The sequence below is a fragment of the Anopheles cruzii genome, chromosome 3, assembly GCF_943734635.1.
Source record: "Anopheles cruzii chromosome 3, idAnoCruzAS_RS32_06, whole genome shotgun sequence".
Taxonomy (NCBI): domain Eukaryota; kingdom Metazoa; phylum Arthropoda; class Insecta; order Diptera; family Culicidae; genus Anopheles; species Anopheles cruzii.
The window spans coordinates 18956112-18974380 of record NC_069145.1 but is presented as its reverse complement, the minus strand read 5'-3'; the positions used below and the strand labels follow the sequence as shown (position 1 = coordinate 18974380).

The window sequence follows — 18269 nt, the reverse complement described above, 5'->3', positions numbered from 1 at the left end:
CGTCCCGGTCACCCTGATGATTAGTGACCGTGAGAGGGTGGCCCATTTTTCCACAACATGTCAAATTGGCACTCGTGTGAAACATTGGCGCCGGGCGTCACCAGGATCAACGGATCCCGGCGGCCCACGTTCTGGCTCATAGCTACGGGCGCCGGAGTCACATGTATGAGTGTTGTCGATTTCCATGCTTCCACGTCTGACTTCTTTCCCAACGAGTGTGCCGTACTGTAATTAATAATGTTGCCCCGGGGATCAGTGCAACGCATCTCCAATCTCAACCTACACACACACATTCACCTTAGATTTCTCAAACGATCGGGTTTCGGGTGCGCAAACACAGTGGGCTTCTTGAAATTGTCTACAAGGACACGAAGGCAAGCGGCCTTCAAAGCCCATAAGCCTAGCTGATTATCAATGCAGACATTTTAGGCAAAGAAAATCCGGATAATTGGTAATGGTATTACACAATTTAACCACTTACCAAACATTTAACCAACCAATTTTTGAGCAAATCGAATCAATATCAAACGGGAAACGGGAAAGGCCTCCCGCGTCACCATTGCCACCCGTGATGCCCACAGCCTGAGAAACCATGAAAAAGAAAGTGTTTCCTCGAAAAAAATTAGGATTCGTTACTTTTGCCTGCTCCGAGAACGATTTCCCGGGACCGAGGGTGGGGAACTTTCCACCGCGCGACTTCTTCGCCGGCGTTCGTGAATTTGCTGCGTATTTGCTGCGTTTATGAGCGCCGGAACACTGACTAACGGTGGCACTGCCAATGAAAGTGATATTTCCACCGCATCCAACGCCATTCCGGAGCGGCAAACGCCATGACGCCAGTGACGAGGCAACATTATCATTGGGTCCGTTCAACACCGTTTTTAAGAGGGTATACCAGTGCTTCGGCCCTCGAAAATCTCGGAATCAATCCGGCACCCCGCAGCACGGCGTACCGTAACAGTAACAACAATCTAATCGGTACCGTAAAACGAAAGTAATCAAATTAGGAAATCTTTCCACCGTCTTTCAAATGCGTTCGCGCGTGGATTGTGTAAACTTTTCCAGGCAAATTAGCTTTTTTTTGGAGTTGTGGAAAACGATACAACGACAGCTAGAACTGTGCTGAACTTAAAACGAAGATGGATTTAGGCAAACGTTAGGAACCAAACACTGCGAGGAACATTGATTTATGTACCTTCAATGAGTGTTTTCGTTCTGGGAACATAATGATTTCCTTGAAAGATTTACTTATGTTTCACCTTAAACGCTGTTTCCATGAATTATTTACCATTCTGCTAACCTTTTTGAGGCAAAAACACACAATCCGAAACAAGACACAAATAACTTATTGCCATTTGGCAAAAATATGAACAACATTTCACTCGATTGCTTGAGGGATTCATATTTTCATCAGATGTTAATTTGCATTTTAATTAAAGTCAACCCATGCTAAAAGGCATACCGAAAACTCGATACACAAAGCGGGATTCATTAATTTATTCGTGGAACCCACAACAGACGCTCGTTTCACTCGGAGAAGAATAATTTACTCTTCTTCAGCGCGATCGGGGTCAAACAACTTACTCAAACATACTTTGCGTAAGAGTATAACATCAAAAATTACAGCAACCCTGCATTTCACAAAAGGCATCACCGGGCGTACCGATGCCATCCGTGCCAACTGATAGCTTCCTGGAACGTACGGCGCCCAAGTCCAATTTGTGGACAGTAAACACAACAATCAAAAGTAATGGTACATCGTTCATTGGTTAAAAAATTATTCATCGCTGCCCATATTGCCCCTATCGGACGGAACCGACGAACTGCAGCAGAGCAGAAAATGGCAGAATAAAACGAACAGCCCTGCCCCCGTACGGCAAATCAGATTGGCCACTCCGCTCGCTAGACTCTGAGCAGCATCATTAGTTTCAATTTTGCACCCTTTCTCAGCCCTTTCGCACAAGAAATAAAGTGCTCCGGCCGCGCACGGGACCAACATCGCCGACGGACGGTATGAATTATCTATCCCCCGATCGGGCGAACCGGAGCTCCTGGTTGCGTCGACAAAACTTTCTGCCAACACGAGCTCACCGACTGCACCGCGAGAGCATGTGCTTTAAATCCACAAATTGCTGGGCGGTCAGGCTCTGGTGTTGGGGGAGCGCGTGTGGGAGTCCTAATGCCAACCACCACGTGAATGATTCACGTGGCCAAAGGATTTCGAAACAAATGACCGACCCTGCTGCTGCTTACCCGCTGCTGTGTGGCTCTGCGAGAAACGGTGAAGGACACTTTTCGGTCAGGTATCGCCCAGGGTACCCTCACTGAATGTTTAATCACTTAAGCATCCCATCCGATGGCCATTTCGTCACTTCTTCGACACAACACAAACGTGTGGCCCACGGTTTAGGGTGCTTATTTGGACACTTTCAGGTATGAAGCTTTTGCGGTGTTTGGACTGCAGAAACAGAAAGCATATCTTATTTATGTTTTACTAAAAAAAAAAAACAATAAAGTGACACTTTGTAAGTCAACACTATGGTATAGTTGCTGTTGTTTGCGGCGTACGACCTACAATTAAGGCTTCCACACCGACGAACACCGCCACAGCGTTCCTGTTTTCGACACTCAAGGACATATTTTGTGAGCCGTTTTCCCCGTGAACGGCACAGGCTCCGGGCTCTAGTAGCCCGATCAGAATGGCAGACTCCCGACACCGTACGGTGCTCAGGCTGCAGCAAAGCCAAACCGTCAGACGTGCTCCGAAGTTGACCGTCAAACGTTCTACGGTGCAGTCGCAATATCCTTGAAAATGCGGTAAGCATTCATCGATGGCTGGTGTTTTCTTTTTTTTATGTTTTGCTTGTCTCACAACCCAACATGCTGTGGGATGCCGAACTCGACTATCTGCGGCATATTGTTGACCGGAGATGGTTTTTTATTTGGTGTTTTTTTATTCTTTTGTCGTGGTTTACCACAACTGGTGCAGGTGCGCTTTAGAAACGACTCTCCATTAGTGGTGTCCTTTGCGTATTTCGGTACACACACACACACATTAACCCATGCAAAGAAGGAACTAGAGACTATATTTACTTCAGTGCACTGAGAAGAGTATTCACGCCACACAGCAACCGTTCGTTCGTTCGTTCGTTGGTTTCACAAAAGTTCACATTTGGCACACTGTTTGATTTTCGGCATGAATACTACTATGTCAATAGGCCCTCCGCCAGGCCCAACGCGTACGCGAGTGGTGTAGGAAAATGAACGCCGTTCACGCCGTTCCCTGTCAGGCGAGCGATGCTTTGATACTGGGCGAAGACTCTGTTTTGCAGTCCTTCATAAACTGTCAGCGACTCTTCAGCACAGGACTCTTCGCTCACTGACTACGAAGGCACTACTACGACCAAAGTACTCGTCGTTTGCGCTGGAACGCTGGCACCCAACGCTTCACCCAACTACAACGACTACCAACACAATTTGCGTCGCACACAGGGCATCTCCGATGGCGGGATGATCCTTTCGACGGCGATACTCCGTTGCCATTGCCATGGTGAAGGATATGCGCACCCATACTGAGCTCGGGCTCCGGGACTACACCAAGCACCGCCGTTTGACAGCGAACGGGGACATGCGCACAGCGACAAAAAAGAAACTGTTTTACTCATTTGAAAGTTATCAACAACGGAGTCATGGTTTTTGCCGTACATTCTGTGGCTAGATTCGATATTTTACGTCTTTAGAAACACTGGTAGAGACACCACAAAATCAGAATTTTGAGTAACTTTTTGAATGAAAGTTAAAATTTTGTAACAAATGTAATTATCTAGTTCTGCTACTGAACCGTTACTGAACCTTTACAAGAAAGATTAAAGTAAATAGATAATCAAAAATATTTAAAGTCGTAAATATCAAACAACATATAACATGAAAGAAGGGACATCCTTAGCACAGAAGAAAAAGAAGCCTATCAAAAGGTCATGTATATAAAAATATACCACCAAATTAACATATAGTGATTCGCGTATTGTAAACACCTCTTTTGGTATGCCACAGACCACGATTCACAATTTCCACGACATTAGCCACAATTCACTGCCAAATTAAGTAATGACTGAACCACTTCATGCATGACGTCAGTGAAGGACCGATCGGTGTCGATCGAAGCACATATTCAGCATTCACACGACTCAACCTTCCACCTTACTGGCTGAATCCGGCTGGCATAACCGAAAACTGAAACCGATTCCTCATTCTTCAGCACGGTCGAAGCACCTGCACAACGGAACCGAAAGACAGAGTAGCGTAAACCTCGTTCCGTCATTGACGGTCCGTCTGTATGAAAACGGCGGAAGGCACTTGTGCCGATCCAAAATTTGCCCTTGTTTATTACTTAATTTTGCCTTCCCGTTCGCAGGGTGTTAAGGAAGGGCCACCATTTACCCGTCACATTAACGCTCCTTGAGCTCATTCGTACAGCAAACCCCATCAGGGCAGTATTCGAACCGCGCCCGATTGGATCGTTTATCTCGAATCGACTTGAGTTAGGGAGGCCTATTTCCATAATTTCTTACAAGACCTTCCCTACGAATCATTACCATCACTGGAGATTAATCCAATTTGGATGCTGGAGTGAGAAGTAATTCGATTGCTGCGCTGCCCTTCATCGCGAGCATCGCGTCGCCACAACGGATCCGGCCGGGAAAGCGTGCCCTATCACCGTGGCAGATTTTAAAATCGAAACAATGCGTTGAGGGTGCGTACGTACCATTGAAGGCAACTTAAGAATGATGAGCGCCATCAACCACCAAATTGATACGGATTTTTGGACTCGAAAGTTTTCGACGGCACAAACTATGGCACCCCAGCGAGTGGCGTTGATGAAGTGGAAACCCGCGTAATGTCACCCAATGTCAGCGATTATGAGTGTCCTTCGTGCGGTCTTTCTGCCAACGACCGACGGTGGCAGAAAGGCAAACGTAGGAAAACTTTGCCACCGGAAGAACCACAAGCTTTAGCACAATTTTAGCTGCCGGTTACGTTTGCCTCGTTTTGAATACTTTGCGCTCGGAGGGCAATGATCAACCGGAACGGGTCCGGCGTTCCGGTTGTTAAGCTTTTTTTATATTAGCTAAAGGATGCAAGAGAGATGTTGAATGTTTGTCATAAGCAATAAGGGAGTCGGACAAATTCAGCGAAAACGAGACGAACTTGAGAGTAAAAGTGAAATAAAAATGAATAAACTTGTTTTTTTTCCCCGACACTTCAAGGCAGCCACACTGAGCACCTGACAACTTGTAGTCCGACCACAGACAACGTACTCATCAGCCTGCGGTACAGCCTCCCTCACACAATTTGCTCAATATCAACCGGTTTTTGTGCTCGAATTCGATTCTAGTTTTCTGCTTTCTGCTGTTTCATCGCTGCAGCTACGTCCACCTCCAGCAGGGTTACGGCAAGGCCGAGAAGGTCTATTACTGTGGTGAAGGCAAAAATTCTAAGACAACTTATTATTTCACGTGTCCAATCTCGCTTTCACTGTTTGCGAACCGTGTTATTAACGTCCATTACTTTATCGATACGAAAGCCTTCGGGCACATCGGTCGCAGATAGTACCTTTTGTGGTGACCGAGTGATGAACCGATCGCGCCGACAAAGATCAGGATGACTTACCGATTTTTTGGAACTTAGTTCGGTGTAAAACATCAGACATTGTAGCTGACCATCACGGAGCAGACAAATCTATGCACAGCCGCTCCCGCCGCTAATCGATTAACATTCTTCCTCTAAGTCACTTGCCGCGTTTATCCATGTCTACGTGCCGTGATGAATTGAATTTACCAACGTATCCGATTAATCCGCAACACGATACGCCAAAGTATCCTACAGCGGACCATCGAGCGGAAATTGACGTAAATAATTCGTTAGCAACTGTGAGACAACACAGCCGGCAACTAGAAGCGATCAGGTTTAGGCTACGATCACGAAATCGAGTTATGATGACTTCCGATACTTCGAGCTCATAACTTCTTCCAAATCGTGGACCACACAACTCGTAACAAACGGGACAATAAAATATTAACAATATTTAGCTACTTTTTTTTCACCAAACTTGTCTAGACAGTGGATTGGGTTTAAAATATTACTATACGCGAATATTTGAATGTAGCCATGCATGTATTTTCAATCACACAATTGCTCTTGCTCGGGGTCGTGTCGGTAAATATTCATTAGAATTAATTTCGATCGATCTATCGGACCCTAATGGCGAAGCACTTGTGTGATGTAACTGATCATGATCACTTTTAAGGTAGGTACGTAACTGACTGGCTTGGCTAGATGAGCGCTTGCAAGATGTCCAGATGGTCGTTGCAACTGAGCTGACACGCAGTAGACACCGGCTTAGTAAATCATGCCTGGCTTCGATTTAATTTAATTCCCAACTTATGGCCAGAAGATCAGAACGGGAACACAGGTTGCCTCCAGGTGCACATGCCGGCGGTGATGAAATCGACACGTTACCAGGTGCAGTGGTCTGCAAAGTAACTGTGAAGGTGCATTATACCAATTTAAACTCCGTCAAAGCTCGTCGATTAGCCGTTGATCCGGGTTAGACAACCCACGATCGAGACACCTGTTTCGACTGCAAATACTATGCGCATACGTGAAATGCTTGAATGGAGGACCGATGGAGAGGTGTCTAGCCGACATTCCGCGGTACGTGAGATTAGGAATTTATAATGTTGGCCGCACATTCACGGAGAAACATTAGCAATGTGCAGTGCTACTGATCAGCTATACCTGTTTTATTGATTTTACATAAGATTAAGTGCCGTTCACAAAGTTAATACATTCGTAGTTTAAAAAAGACTTTAACTTTCTATTTCTAAAATGTGTGATGCACAGTAACAGTAACAAACCATAACAATCTCCATTCCATTAGTTTCGCGACATCCACCTTATTCTCTGGTGCGAAGGTTAGGCCAGCACTCCAAACCCATGTTCCCGATCGTGACGTCGATCACGAAAAGGTCATAGCTGGCTGATTACAGTCACCAACAGGGCGAAGGCCCTTCGTGTGCATGGGTAGACTCCCGTGACGCAAAGTGTACCAACAGTTCTAAAGGCGAGCTTAAGGATAACGTTCGTGTCGCACAATCTCCATTAAAGGTCACTGAAGCAAACGCATTCGAGGCACCACCACCTGACAGACAAACCCGTGGGTCACTAGAAGCGTAGGAACCACATGGACAATCGAAACGAAAACCGTCGGTGTTGGCCCACGTTCCGTTTAACTACCCTTGCCCTTGATTGGCCATGGACAAATTGTTGCACTTGTAGCTATGCACACCCGGGCCAGTTCTCTTCAACTGCGCGAGGCTCCAAACATTCTACGTCCACCCGGCCACTTGGAATCGTATGCGCTCCGCGTGTTTTATTTACGATCGTATTTGGTGGAGATTTGAAAACTCAGAGAGACCCCGGTCACATGCAAAACAGTTGCAGAAACTCTGTCGCAACGGCAGACTCAGCCCCGATCGGTCGGTCGCCAGGCAGCACGCCAGGTCGACTATTAATTTAGCGTTTGCTTTGACGCTTTGGGACCAAGGTTTCGCGTGGTCAGCCAATCACTTTGGAGCCGGCGCCTAACAGCACACAGTGCAGTGCACTGTGCAGCTGATAGAGCCTCGGCCAGGAAGGGCTAAGTGTTGCTTGAACACCATTAAGTTCATTAACTCTTTATTGGTTTTCAATCAGTGTTCAACAACAATGCAGAAGATATCGCATCGCAAACTAAACGCAACCATAAATCACAACACAACACGGTGTCGGGTGTCAATAAAAAAATGGTTTTGTTACATGGTCAATCAGAACAAAAACGGAGAGGTCGGCCAGTGATTTTGAAGGACTTGCCTGTAATCCGTGATAAACCCGATTGAACGATGACTGCAGCAAGCGAGCCCAGAAAACCGGTTGCTTTCTTGTTGTTGTCGAACTTTACCGAAGAGATTCGAACAAAACAGGTGTTAAACGCCCTCCTGGTGACACTCTGTTCGTCTGTAACGATCAGGAAAACCCCGTAATCTCGATCAACCAAGGAAATGAAGCGCATTTTTCTTACGTCTTGCCACCAAACCGACCACCAAAAAAACCAAAACAAAATTCGACACATTCGAACGTGTTACTCATCAACGGGACCGACCGGCCAAGACCGGTTGACATTGGGAATTCCTCCGCTTCAGGCTCACAGACGCCGCCGCCGGTACAATTATAACGGACACATGCAAGCGGCCACATTGAACGCATTCGTTGGGCGTCACTATCTTCCCCAAGAAGACGGGAAGCCAAACCCGAAAACCGTAAAAATCCCCCGGCACGAGCCATCTCAGTGACGCTCGGCCCGAAACCGGTTATGCCCTTGTAACGTGGTGCGTAGCGAAAGTTGCGAGTTATTAACCGACCGGTGAAGAAACCGACCACAACGCCGGCCGACCGAACGAACCACCGAGGACGGTTAGGTGAAAGGGTGACAGGAAGTCGCGCACCGATCGTGAGCTGCTCCTCGCGGAGCGCCTTGAACTTGGCCCGAGGTACGCGATGGCCAAGCCATTCTGCACAGACGGATGGAAGTGATGCAGATCAGACTCGCATCATTGAACTTGACATTGTAACCGTGGCCGGTGGTGGTTGGATTATCCCACCAGCGGAACGGTGGACCGGCAGAAGGCGAAGACCTCGGTTTACGCGAAACAGACGGTCGAGGCATTGCTTGTGGAGATGTGTATTGGGAAAACTTTGCCGCGCTCTGCCTCTGGAAGGTTATTGAGGAAGATTGGAAGAAATTATTGAACGATTTCCAAATTTTCCCAATCAAACAAATATCTGACCGCGTTGTAAAGAAGCCATTAAGTAATGCATGTAGTAAACGATAACCCTTTACTAGTTTGATTAGTTAGTTTGATTTCTTCAAATTGGAGTCATTACAAGTTCCTTAGGTTACAAGTTTACCCCGAAAATCTGGCCCACCACTGCTGGATCATGTCATGTGTTTTCAACTCTTACTTCTGTAATTATACAGGATAAAGGGTACAATATACGAACAAAAGTATCGTTAGCAAACCAATTAAGGGAACAATCGATCCGGTCTACCTTCCGGTTAGACCAGACGCCTATGATATGCACGGTCCACGATCGGTTTCGGTGGCCGGTCCCTAAAATAGTTTTGTATAATTACTTTACAAAAGGTTCGGTCTTAGTTGGCGGGAAAATTCCACGCCTAGATGGCCAATTTCGAAACCATGCGAAATACATTTGGTCCCTTTGCGGCCCGGAAACGGAGTAGTGCTGGCGAATAGAAACTACGACGACACCAAGCAACCCGTACCAACCCGGCTTGCCCTGTGTGCGTGTATGTATCGGTCGTACGTATCGAAGGTATGTTGCCCATGGCAACGTTACCAACATGGCGGGACGCCTAATTGATTTTTCCCGAGAAACAAACTATCAACAAACAACCCGCCAAACCAACCCTTTTAACCGGCTTGCCAGCCGGATCGGCCACGGCGGACCGAACAACGACAAACGACTTGGCGCTTGGGGTCTGGTTGCTACGATCTTATTTACGTTAGTTCCTCCATTCGCCGTCGACCAGTCCGAAAGCCGCCTGACCACCATTTCTGGAGTTCGAGTCCGCCGAGTTGAGGGTCCATTACTTTTTTCTCGCTCGCTGTTTTATGCCACAATAATCATAGTATTGGTTTCCAGCAAATGGGTAGCCACTCCGCACGATTCCCTGTCCCGTCCCGGGCCGACCAAACATGCCATGCGTTGCTACAGGCATTCCCGTGGCAGCCCTCTGGACTCTACGCCACGGTCACGGTCGCCTACACGGGCCGTACATAGTTTTGCCCACGATCGTACCACTACCAGCCCTGAAAGTAGAATGAACTTCTCCCGCTTCTAGATATGTTGGCGTCCATGGTCAACCGACGCCGTCCGGGGAAGTCAGCAAAGATCGTAAGAATAGAACGAAGAAATCCCAGATCAATCCCCGTCCGGGCCACAATCCATTCTTGAGCCAGAACAGTTCTTGCTGCCTCTTGCTGCGGTCAGCCCCCTAGAACACGAACCCGGCTAGGCCATCCACGAGAGAGAGGGGCGGGTTCGTTCGTACCTTCCTTGGCCCGAAACTGGTTACCTTCCACACACACCCTGTGGCCCCCTTCCTCCGATGTGTAGTTGGTGTCGGCGGCGCGCGACTTGCGCGAATCATACGCTCTCTAGCCCACCGGCTCCTTGCTTATATTGACGCGCTGGGAGCCACCGCAGGCTTAGTCAGTGTCCGAATCGCGCCGCAGACGGTTGGTTGGTGTAGAGAGTTGGACAGCAGCTCGCGTCACACAAATTCGACCGACGGTCGAACGCGTCGAAGTCGCAGTGACAGCCGAACCCGAACTGACCAATCCATTAGCGTCAGGAATCGTCCTGAGGCCTGAGCCGACGCTAGTGTGTTGATTGTGTGCCAGAAAGGAAAAACTGAAGCGATCGAGACAATATTAAATTCACTAGAGGTGCTGGAAGCTAGATGTTAAAAGTGCTAAGAATTTTTCGCTAACGCTTGGTAGAAAAAGCTTTACCACTGCCTTCGAGCCACGATAGCGAACGGCGTTTGAAATTGGACTGAGTGTGTGTGTCTGTTTGTGGATATAGTCGGTGTTTGTGTGTGCCCATCCTGCTTTCCGTGGATCGGACTTATCGCAGGGCCGCAGGACAGCGGAGTTCAGCGAAGTCCACGTGAGTCTGAGCCAGAGGGGTCCGCGAGTCTGAGTCGTCAACTTGACCGAAGGTGAGCAATTTCTGCCATTACCCGTAATTATTTCGGTCGGTCGATCTTCAAGAAATCCCCCGTCTCATCCTCTCCGTCGTCTCATAGTCGTTGTCTTGTCGTCTCACGACGATCGCTGCCAGAAGTCTTTTTGCTTGCACGCTTGGCTCCATCATTACTTTGCTAGAAGATGAGGTTGAAGCGTCGAGTTTTTTCGCTCTTCGATTTTCAATTCCGCAACACCGGTGACGCCATGTTGCGTAAGCGATCATTAGTTAGTCGGAGAGATTCTTCCATCATGAGCGCACAACAATTAAATCTAACAAGCCAAGGTTCCTGCATCTATGCGCTATCTGTCGGATATTCGAATCAGTATGTCATGAAGCTCATGAAGTGTCATGAAGATATTGCTAAACGGATTTCTTACTGTAGAGTCGATCAAACATAAAAACAACTCCTTTTTGCAACCCTTAACACCCATCCATGTGCAAAACATCGATCAGCTCTGCATTGAACGAACGCACATCGAACCTTCAAAAAATGGTACCGTGTTATTATGCGTGTTACATTGGCCACCACGGATATTTTCCCGGCACTACTTCATCGAGCGACCTTCGTAGCGACAAGAGTTCCGGTTCAACAGTGAACGGTTCCGGTTCGATCACCCACGCGCGCTAATGGCTAATGAACGGCGCCGACGTCTCTTTTGCTCGCACGCAGTTTTTTGCGCAGGCGACCCCCAAATGGTGGGTGCAGAAAACCGACATTGGCACAACCGTGCAAATTTTGACGTTAAAGCTCGACTTTTGCACCCCTTTGATGTTGTGAACAGTCACGAAATTCGTTGATTTATTTGCACATAACCTCGCCACAATCGCCATAAGCAGTTGAGCGCCTTTAGTGATCTCGAGTGACAGGTTATGTCCCAGTACCATTTTTCAACTAATCTAATCGGTTCGTGTTGTAATGGGCTCCAAATTAATGATCAGCCACTGTCAGGCGGTGTGACCAGTGCGTGTGGTGGTGGTTTTTTAATTCTCACACTCCAACCAACCCCATTCCGTCCGTAGGTCGTTCGGCTAATAATATTCATAATTAATTTCCGCCCCGAGACAAACATCGACGACCTACTTCCAAGACGTGCCAGCACCCCCCGTCGGGCAGCACGGTACCGGATCGTCGTCTCCGAATCAATCTGTCGCGATCTGTGCGCGGTGGGCACGTTGAACTTGCCCTCTGACTTGTACGTCGACGAGCGTCGACGATCCGCGTCAGCGCCGGATCCGGACACCAGCGACACGGCATGGACGGCGAGCACGGTGCCCTCGCATACCAGCGCCCGGTGCCGGAACCATTTATCATCGCGGCCACACCGCGCGTCGCTCTTGAGGGGGATTTTTTCCGTTTTTGCTTTCCAAGATCGGAGCCCAGAATCTTGAACCATTCCGAACCACCACGATGACCACACGTTGTTTGGTTTATTGTTTTGCAATTACCAAACTCGAACCGGCCCGATCTGGAGTCGTGAGGAAGCTCTCGGCCGCGCAACGCTAACCTTCGCGCGGTCTACGATTTATGAGCCTACCGGACCGCGGTAATCGACCGAAAACTGAACGAGAGCCTTCAGATACGGATCATACCGCGTCAACCCGTAAAAACGGTGCGCAATAAAACGCGACGCAGGCCATAAAGTGTCACAAATGGCCCCGTGACGTTCAGCTAAACGCAGACAGTGGAAGTGGTGAATCCGGGCGAACGATCGCTACGTTTACCACTTTGCCGTGATGCTGTTAAGCCGTGCCATGCCGGAGCTGCTCAGAACTAATGTAGATAATCAGCTCAGATCGTGAAATCAATGTTTCCACCATTTGGCTTCGCTTTGCGGTTCGCTACGGTTGCGCTAGCGCCAGTATCCTGTTGCGGAAACGCGCTAAAATAAAGAACTCCAACTGTAACGATTAAGTCACTAAAAGACAAACCTGATTGGCCACCCTCAGCTATTTGGGCTCAAAAGTGAGAACTCCTGGCAAATTCTATCTCCCCAGCAACACCGAGAATGCGGAAATGGGATCCGAACTCTTCTGGCTATAAAGGTCTTAGGCCCTAACGTCGGCACCGGCACCCCAGCCGAAGCTCGTCGTCGGCTCGTCGGCTCAGTCAAAAAAAACTGATCATCTTTCGGGTCTTCTTTGTTTCCTTCCCGCTGTCTCACCTTGATTCAACGCCGCGCGCGGTGTTTTTGACGTCAAAAGCAGAAGAAATAAAACAAAAATACGATTAGCCACGGTCGGATGGCTGAAGAACGGTGAAAAATGCAAAAAAACTTCGGTCCCCGTGGCAGACAGTGGCTCGCTGTTAACACTTTCCGTTTCATCGCTTACTCTAGCATGAAGCGAATGTTTTGCCACAGGAAACGCGCTCCCTCTGGCAATGTTGCATGGCCACGCCATGGTTGGACGCCACGGCCTTACCAAGCGTTCCGACCCCGGTGCGAAGGAACATTACGCCCCAGTCAAACGGTGTCAAACCATTTATTGAGCCGAGTTAATGTAATCGATCCTTTTATCCTTCAAAGTGGGACGCATATTATCACAAAAAAAACGTCGCTTATGTCCTTTTTTCAATGATTTAGTTTTAAACCCACCGAAGATCGTGCGCGATCTAAACTCGGGTCGCCTATTTAATGGAAGTATCATTCTTGTTGGCCGCTGCATACAACTTGCAAACCACTGTAAGATATGCATTTTGGTGTCAGCCTACGAGATTTCTGAGCTGTTTTCTCTTCTCACGCATGTCGGCTCAAAGATGCAGCGGCACCAGCTGCACCCCGCAGCTATGAATATGTTTATCACCTTGCCACCCCCGGGACAGTGACTTAACTTTTTGCCCGTAGGCGAGTGTTGATTGGTTATTAAGTAGTTCAGTAGCGGCGAACACCTGGCCGTCAGTGCGGTGGCACGCTACGATACCACCGTGTGGCGTGTGTACGAACTTGAACTTGAGCGCAGCTGGAGATCGCATAGTACACGCAATCGCAACACACTCCAACACCCTTTCAGCGACAGGTCTGGTCTCGGAGGTCTCGGAGGCGGCCCGCGCAGGCGTGCAGGATCCGGCACATGGGCACCCGTGAATGACATGTCCGTGTCAACCGTGTAGTTACGGATCGGATTCGCCGCTGTTGGTTTTAGACTGCCTTCGCGACAGCCTTAATGTGGGCTTAAGCTGCGAAGGCATCATACTTGTGCATAAATTTGCTGCTGGAATGTGTCGGTCGCTCCGATCAACCTAATCAACCTCGCCGCTAATCAACCAATTAACACTAGTAAGCACTCGGATCCGATGACTAGCATTATCTCGCTGGGGCGAGTTGTGGGACAAGAAGGAAACGTTGCTGCTGAACCATGCTGATCAGCATCGATGTCGAAAAATTACGCCAACTACTCTACATCCAAATGTCAAGCATCGTCCCGGGGGCCGGGCTTACCGGAACCGGACTTTTTATTTATCAGACTTGTCAAGATCCAGTCCTTGCTCTCAAGCAGCACCGTTCTCGTATTAATTTTTTAAATCCCTAGCACTAGCGTCATGTGTGTGTCACAGACCCCGGAAACTAGATCGTTATACGCTCTGACAAACTGCATTACGATCGTGACCACACATTCTACGGGCCTACGACCGACGACGGGTGGTCCGTTTCGAAACCAGTTCCGCTGGCTGACCGGGTTTTTGCCCCCCTAATCATTTCACTGTGCCGTTTCCACGGGCGTTGTCGTCAACTGGGAAACGGAAAGTGAAAGGATTGCGTGTGTTTTGCTGTCATTATCGTTTCGCTTCCTTTTTACGTAAATATATCGTGTGTGTTGTAAAAATACGCGCGAAGGTTAGGAACCAGCGCCGTATGCATCCGGCGTTCTACTATCAAATTATTGCCATAGTGTTTAGATTGTTGCCCACCACCAGGTCGTTGAGGTCCCAACAGGCAGGGTTTGTCCAGCCAGACAGTTCCGGAAGCAATTAGTGGATCGAATGGTGGAAAGTGACACCATATCATAGGATCGCAATATCCTTTAGGACTGGATTAAACGAAACTCAAAATCCTGAAAGTTTAATTGTATTTTAAAAACGGTGGCAAATGAGTAATTCAATTCGCTTTTCGGTCACCGTGCAAAAAACTACCTCCACTGATAGTAATTAAATTAAATCTTGCCATCGACGGAAGTTACGCCAGGGGAAGAAAATTTGAATTGAAAACCAAAACCGTGCGAAACGAATGTACCGGAACGGGCCGATTGCCGATCTCACATTGCTCGACCGCCTTTAAATCAATCCAACCGCCGCCTCTCATCCATAAATAATCAATCACGAACTGGTTGGCCAGTTTTTTGCTGCGCTGAACCCTGGAATTGATTCATTGACTCGTCTCTCTACACGCTGATTTGCTACCTCACATGGCGCGTGTCGCGAATGTTGTGAAGCAAAGCACATTAAAAACACCTATTCAAATACGATCCAGCACCTGGGATCAGGCCACAACAAATCAGCACGATCGCATTCGATCCTCGTTCGGTTATGCAATTCCGCGTTTTACGATGTGTTTTGGCGAATGATGTCAGCGAGACCGAGTTCGCACTGAATTTATTTAAAAATTATTTGAGCGTCCACCAGTAATGGCCCAACGGAACTCTCCGTTAAAAAAGGCCTTTTTTGGGAAGGTTCAAGGCTCGTCTGTCGTATCGGTGCGATCTTCACACACACCCGCCTGTCTGTCATCCATTCTTACGATCGATCGTGGCCGTCGGTTACCTCCCTTGCTGGGTGCAAGTTTATTAAAAAAATCTGTCTCTATTTCGTGTGTCCACCGTAGAAACCACCACACCACAGCATTCCAAACCAAAATGCAGTCGTCCTTGAAGGAGAAGCTGCACTTCCTGTACAAACCGTACGTGCTGGCGGTGCTGACCGTCGGCTACATTGCCGGCGAGCTGGGCCACTATCTGATCGGCGTCACATCGAAAGCGACGGCCATCGAACTCGACTACGGTGATCAGGCGTGCCAGCAGAACCACACAGACTACCTGCGTCACGAGCTGCCGGCCCAGTGCGCGGAGTTTATCATCGAACACGAGTAAGTATAGGTGCTGCATTTGCTCTTAAGTAGAACCCATTAACCCAACGGAACGAAACAGTTGCCGAATCTCGGAACCATCCAATCTACTGAAGGGGAGCTTTCAACCCAAAGCTCGCCGACATCCTTTGCCGAAAGCTCTCCGCCGCTTCCGTACCAAAGTTCGCGATGAATGGTAACGTTGAACTGTTGCTTTTTTGCAGATGCCACAAGCAACACATTAACGGAACAGTGTACTGCGAGTGGAACTACAATGGGCTCGGGCTCGAGTACCAGCTGCTGGCCGGCCCCAGCTTTATCGCCGTGTTCACGGTGATGGGCGTCGTGTTGGGGGTGGCCGCCGATCGCTACAACCGCGTCCGGATGCTGTTCGTTTGCACGCTGGTGTTTGCCGTCGCCATTCTGCTGCAGGGCACGGTCAAGGAGTACTGGCACCTGATTATGCTGCGCATGGTCATGGCTGCCGGCGAGGCCGGCTGCAACCCGCTCGCCACCGGCATCATGTCCGACATCTTCCCCGAGAGCAAACGGGCGCTCGTGATGGCCATTTTCAACTGGGGCATCTACGGTGGCTACGGTATCGCCTTCCCGGTTGGCCGGTACATCACCAAGCTGGACATCGGAGGATTGGGATGGCGTGTTTGCTACTACGGTACGGGCGTGTTGGCCCTGATCATGGCCGTGCTCACCGGAACCACACTGCGGGAGCCGGAGCGTAAGAGCATCGGGGAGGATGCGGAGGGCAAGGCAAAGATTTCACTCTACAAGGTGCTGATGCAACCGCGGGTCCTGCTGCTGGTGCTGGCCGCCTCAATCCGACACTCCGGTGGCATGACGTTCGCTTACAATGCCGATCTGTACTACAACATCTACTTCCCGGACGTCGATCTTGGCTGGTGGCTGTTTGCCGTCACGATCGGCATCGGTAGCATCGGTGTCGTCGTTGGTGGCGTGGTGTCGGACAAGTTTGTGGCCAAGATGGGCATCAGGTCGCGCGTGGCCTGCCTAGCTGTCAGCCAGCTGCTTGCCACACCGTTCGCCTTCGGTTCCGTCTACTTCGAGCCACTGTGGGCCATGATCACGCTCGGTATCAGCTACTTTTTCGGTGAGTCATTGCAAGCTCGGCGTTCCGGAAGATCCGTTACTTTACACCGGTTTTATCTTTTGCTCCGCAGCCGAAATGTGGTTCGGTATCGTGTTTGCCGTGCTGGTGGAGATCGTTCCGCTGCAGGTCCGTTCGACCACCATCGGTGTGTTCCTGTTCGTGATGAACAACATCGGTGGCAACCTGCCGATTCTGGTCGATCCGCTTGCCAAGGCCATCGGCTACCGTGGCTCGGTGATGTTCTTCTACGCCGGCTTCTACGGCATCAGCACGGTGCTGTTCTTCATCACGATGTTCTTCATGGACGGCCCCAAACCGGAAGCAGTGGCCACCACCGGACACGAACCGTCCAGCCACGGTAACCACGTTGAGATGGGTCACGAAAACAACACCTTCCAGCCGGACGACTATCTGCCTCCGCCGCACGCCGGTGTCAACGGTCACCGGAACATCGTCAGCGTGCGCCCTTCGGAGAGCAGTCGACTGTAAACGACCTCCTCGCCAACTCGCAAAGTACCTCCCGTGCCTAGACTGTACATGTATTTTTTTAATTATTACTTTACCGACACGAAGCTCCATCGTCGCGCCAAGTAGAAGGACAATGGATTTGCGGTCCAGCAGAATCTCGGATACGAAAGTAGAAAGTGTCCATGCATTGATGTAAGATGTAAGATATTTATCGGCCAATGGCGACAGGAGCACGACCACACGGAGCGGACCCGCAGGAGGGAGCATAGGCTACATACGAAAGAATCTTACAGTTGAGTCTCCGCGTTTTTTTTTTGTACAACCGCGACGACGCAAAGGAGGGCCTATTTATTCTGCGCCAGCGCCAGGGATGTTTTGACCGTAAATCTCAAGTCAATCTCACCTCTGCAATGGTTTGCCCGTTTCGTGGCCTGCTTGTATAGATACCGTGACCTGCTTCAAACACAGCACAATAAATGGACAAATGACAATCTCCGAGATGACTAGCATTTCGGAGCCATTTTTCATCACTTTTCTTTCATTTGCGGCTGAAACCGGGCGAAAGAAAACGGCAAAAGTTCCCAACATGAAATGATCGCTTTTAATCGATCAACTTTTCCAATGCACTTCCCTGTGGTGATGGACGAAAAACATAGGTGTTTCCGCTTCGGTTCATTGATTCGGATGTTAAAAATCGGCACTGATCGAAGATGAACACACACACACACACACACACGCTACGCACA

At 49.0% G+C, this 18269-nt stretch overlaps 1 protein-coding gene across 1 annotated transcript; it reads left to right on the top strand.

Annotated features, from left to right (window-relative positions):
* The first annotated feature begins 10348 nt into the window (after positions 1 to 10348).
* LOC128271606 (uncharacterized) lies at positions 10349 to 18016 on the top strand. Its single transcript, XM_053009198.1, has 4 exons — positions 10349 to 10843; positions 15690 to 15950; positions 16154 to 17055; positions 17126 to 18016. Exons 2-4 carry the CDS (start codon positions 15721 to 15723, stop codon positions 17542 to 17544), a joined length of 1551 nt encoding a protein of 516 aa, XP_052865158.1. The 5' UTR covers positions 10349 to 10843; positions 15690 to 15720; the 3' UTR covers positions 17545 to 18016.
* The last annotated feature ends 253 nt before the right edge of the window (positions 18017 to 18269 follow it).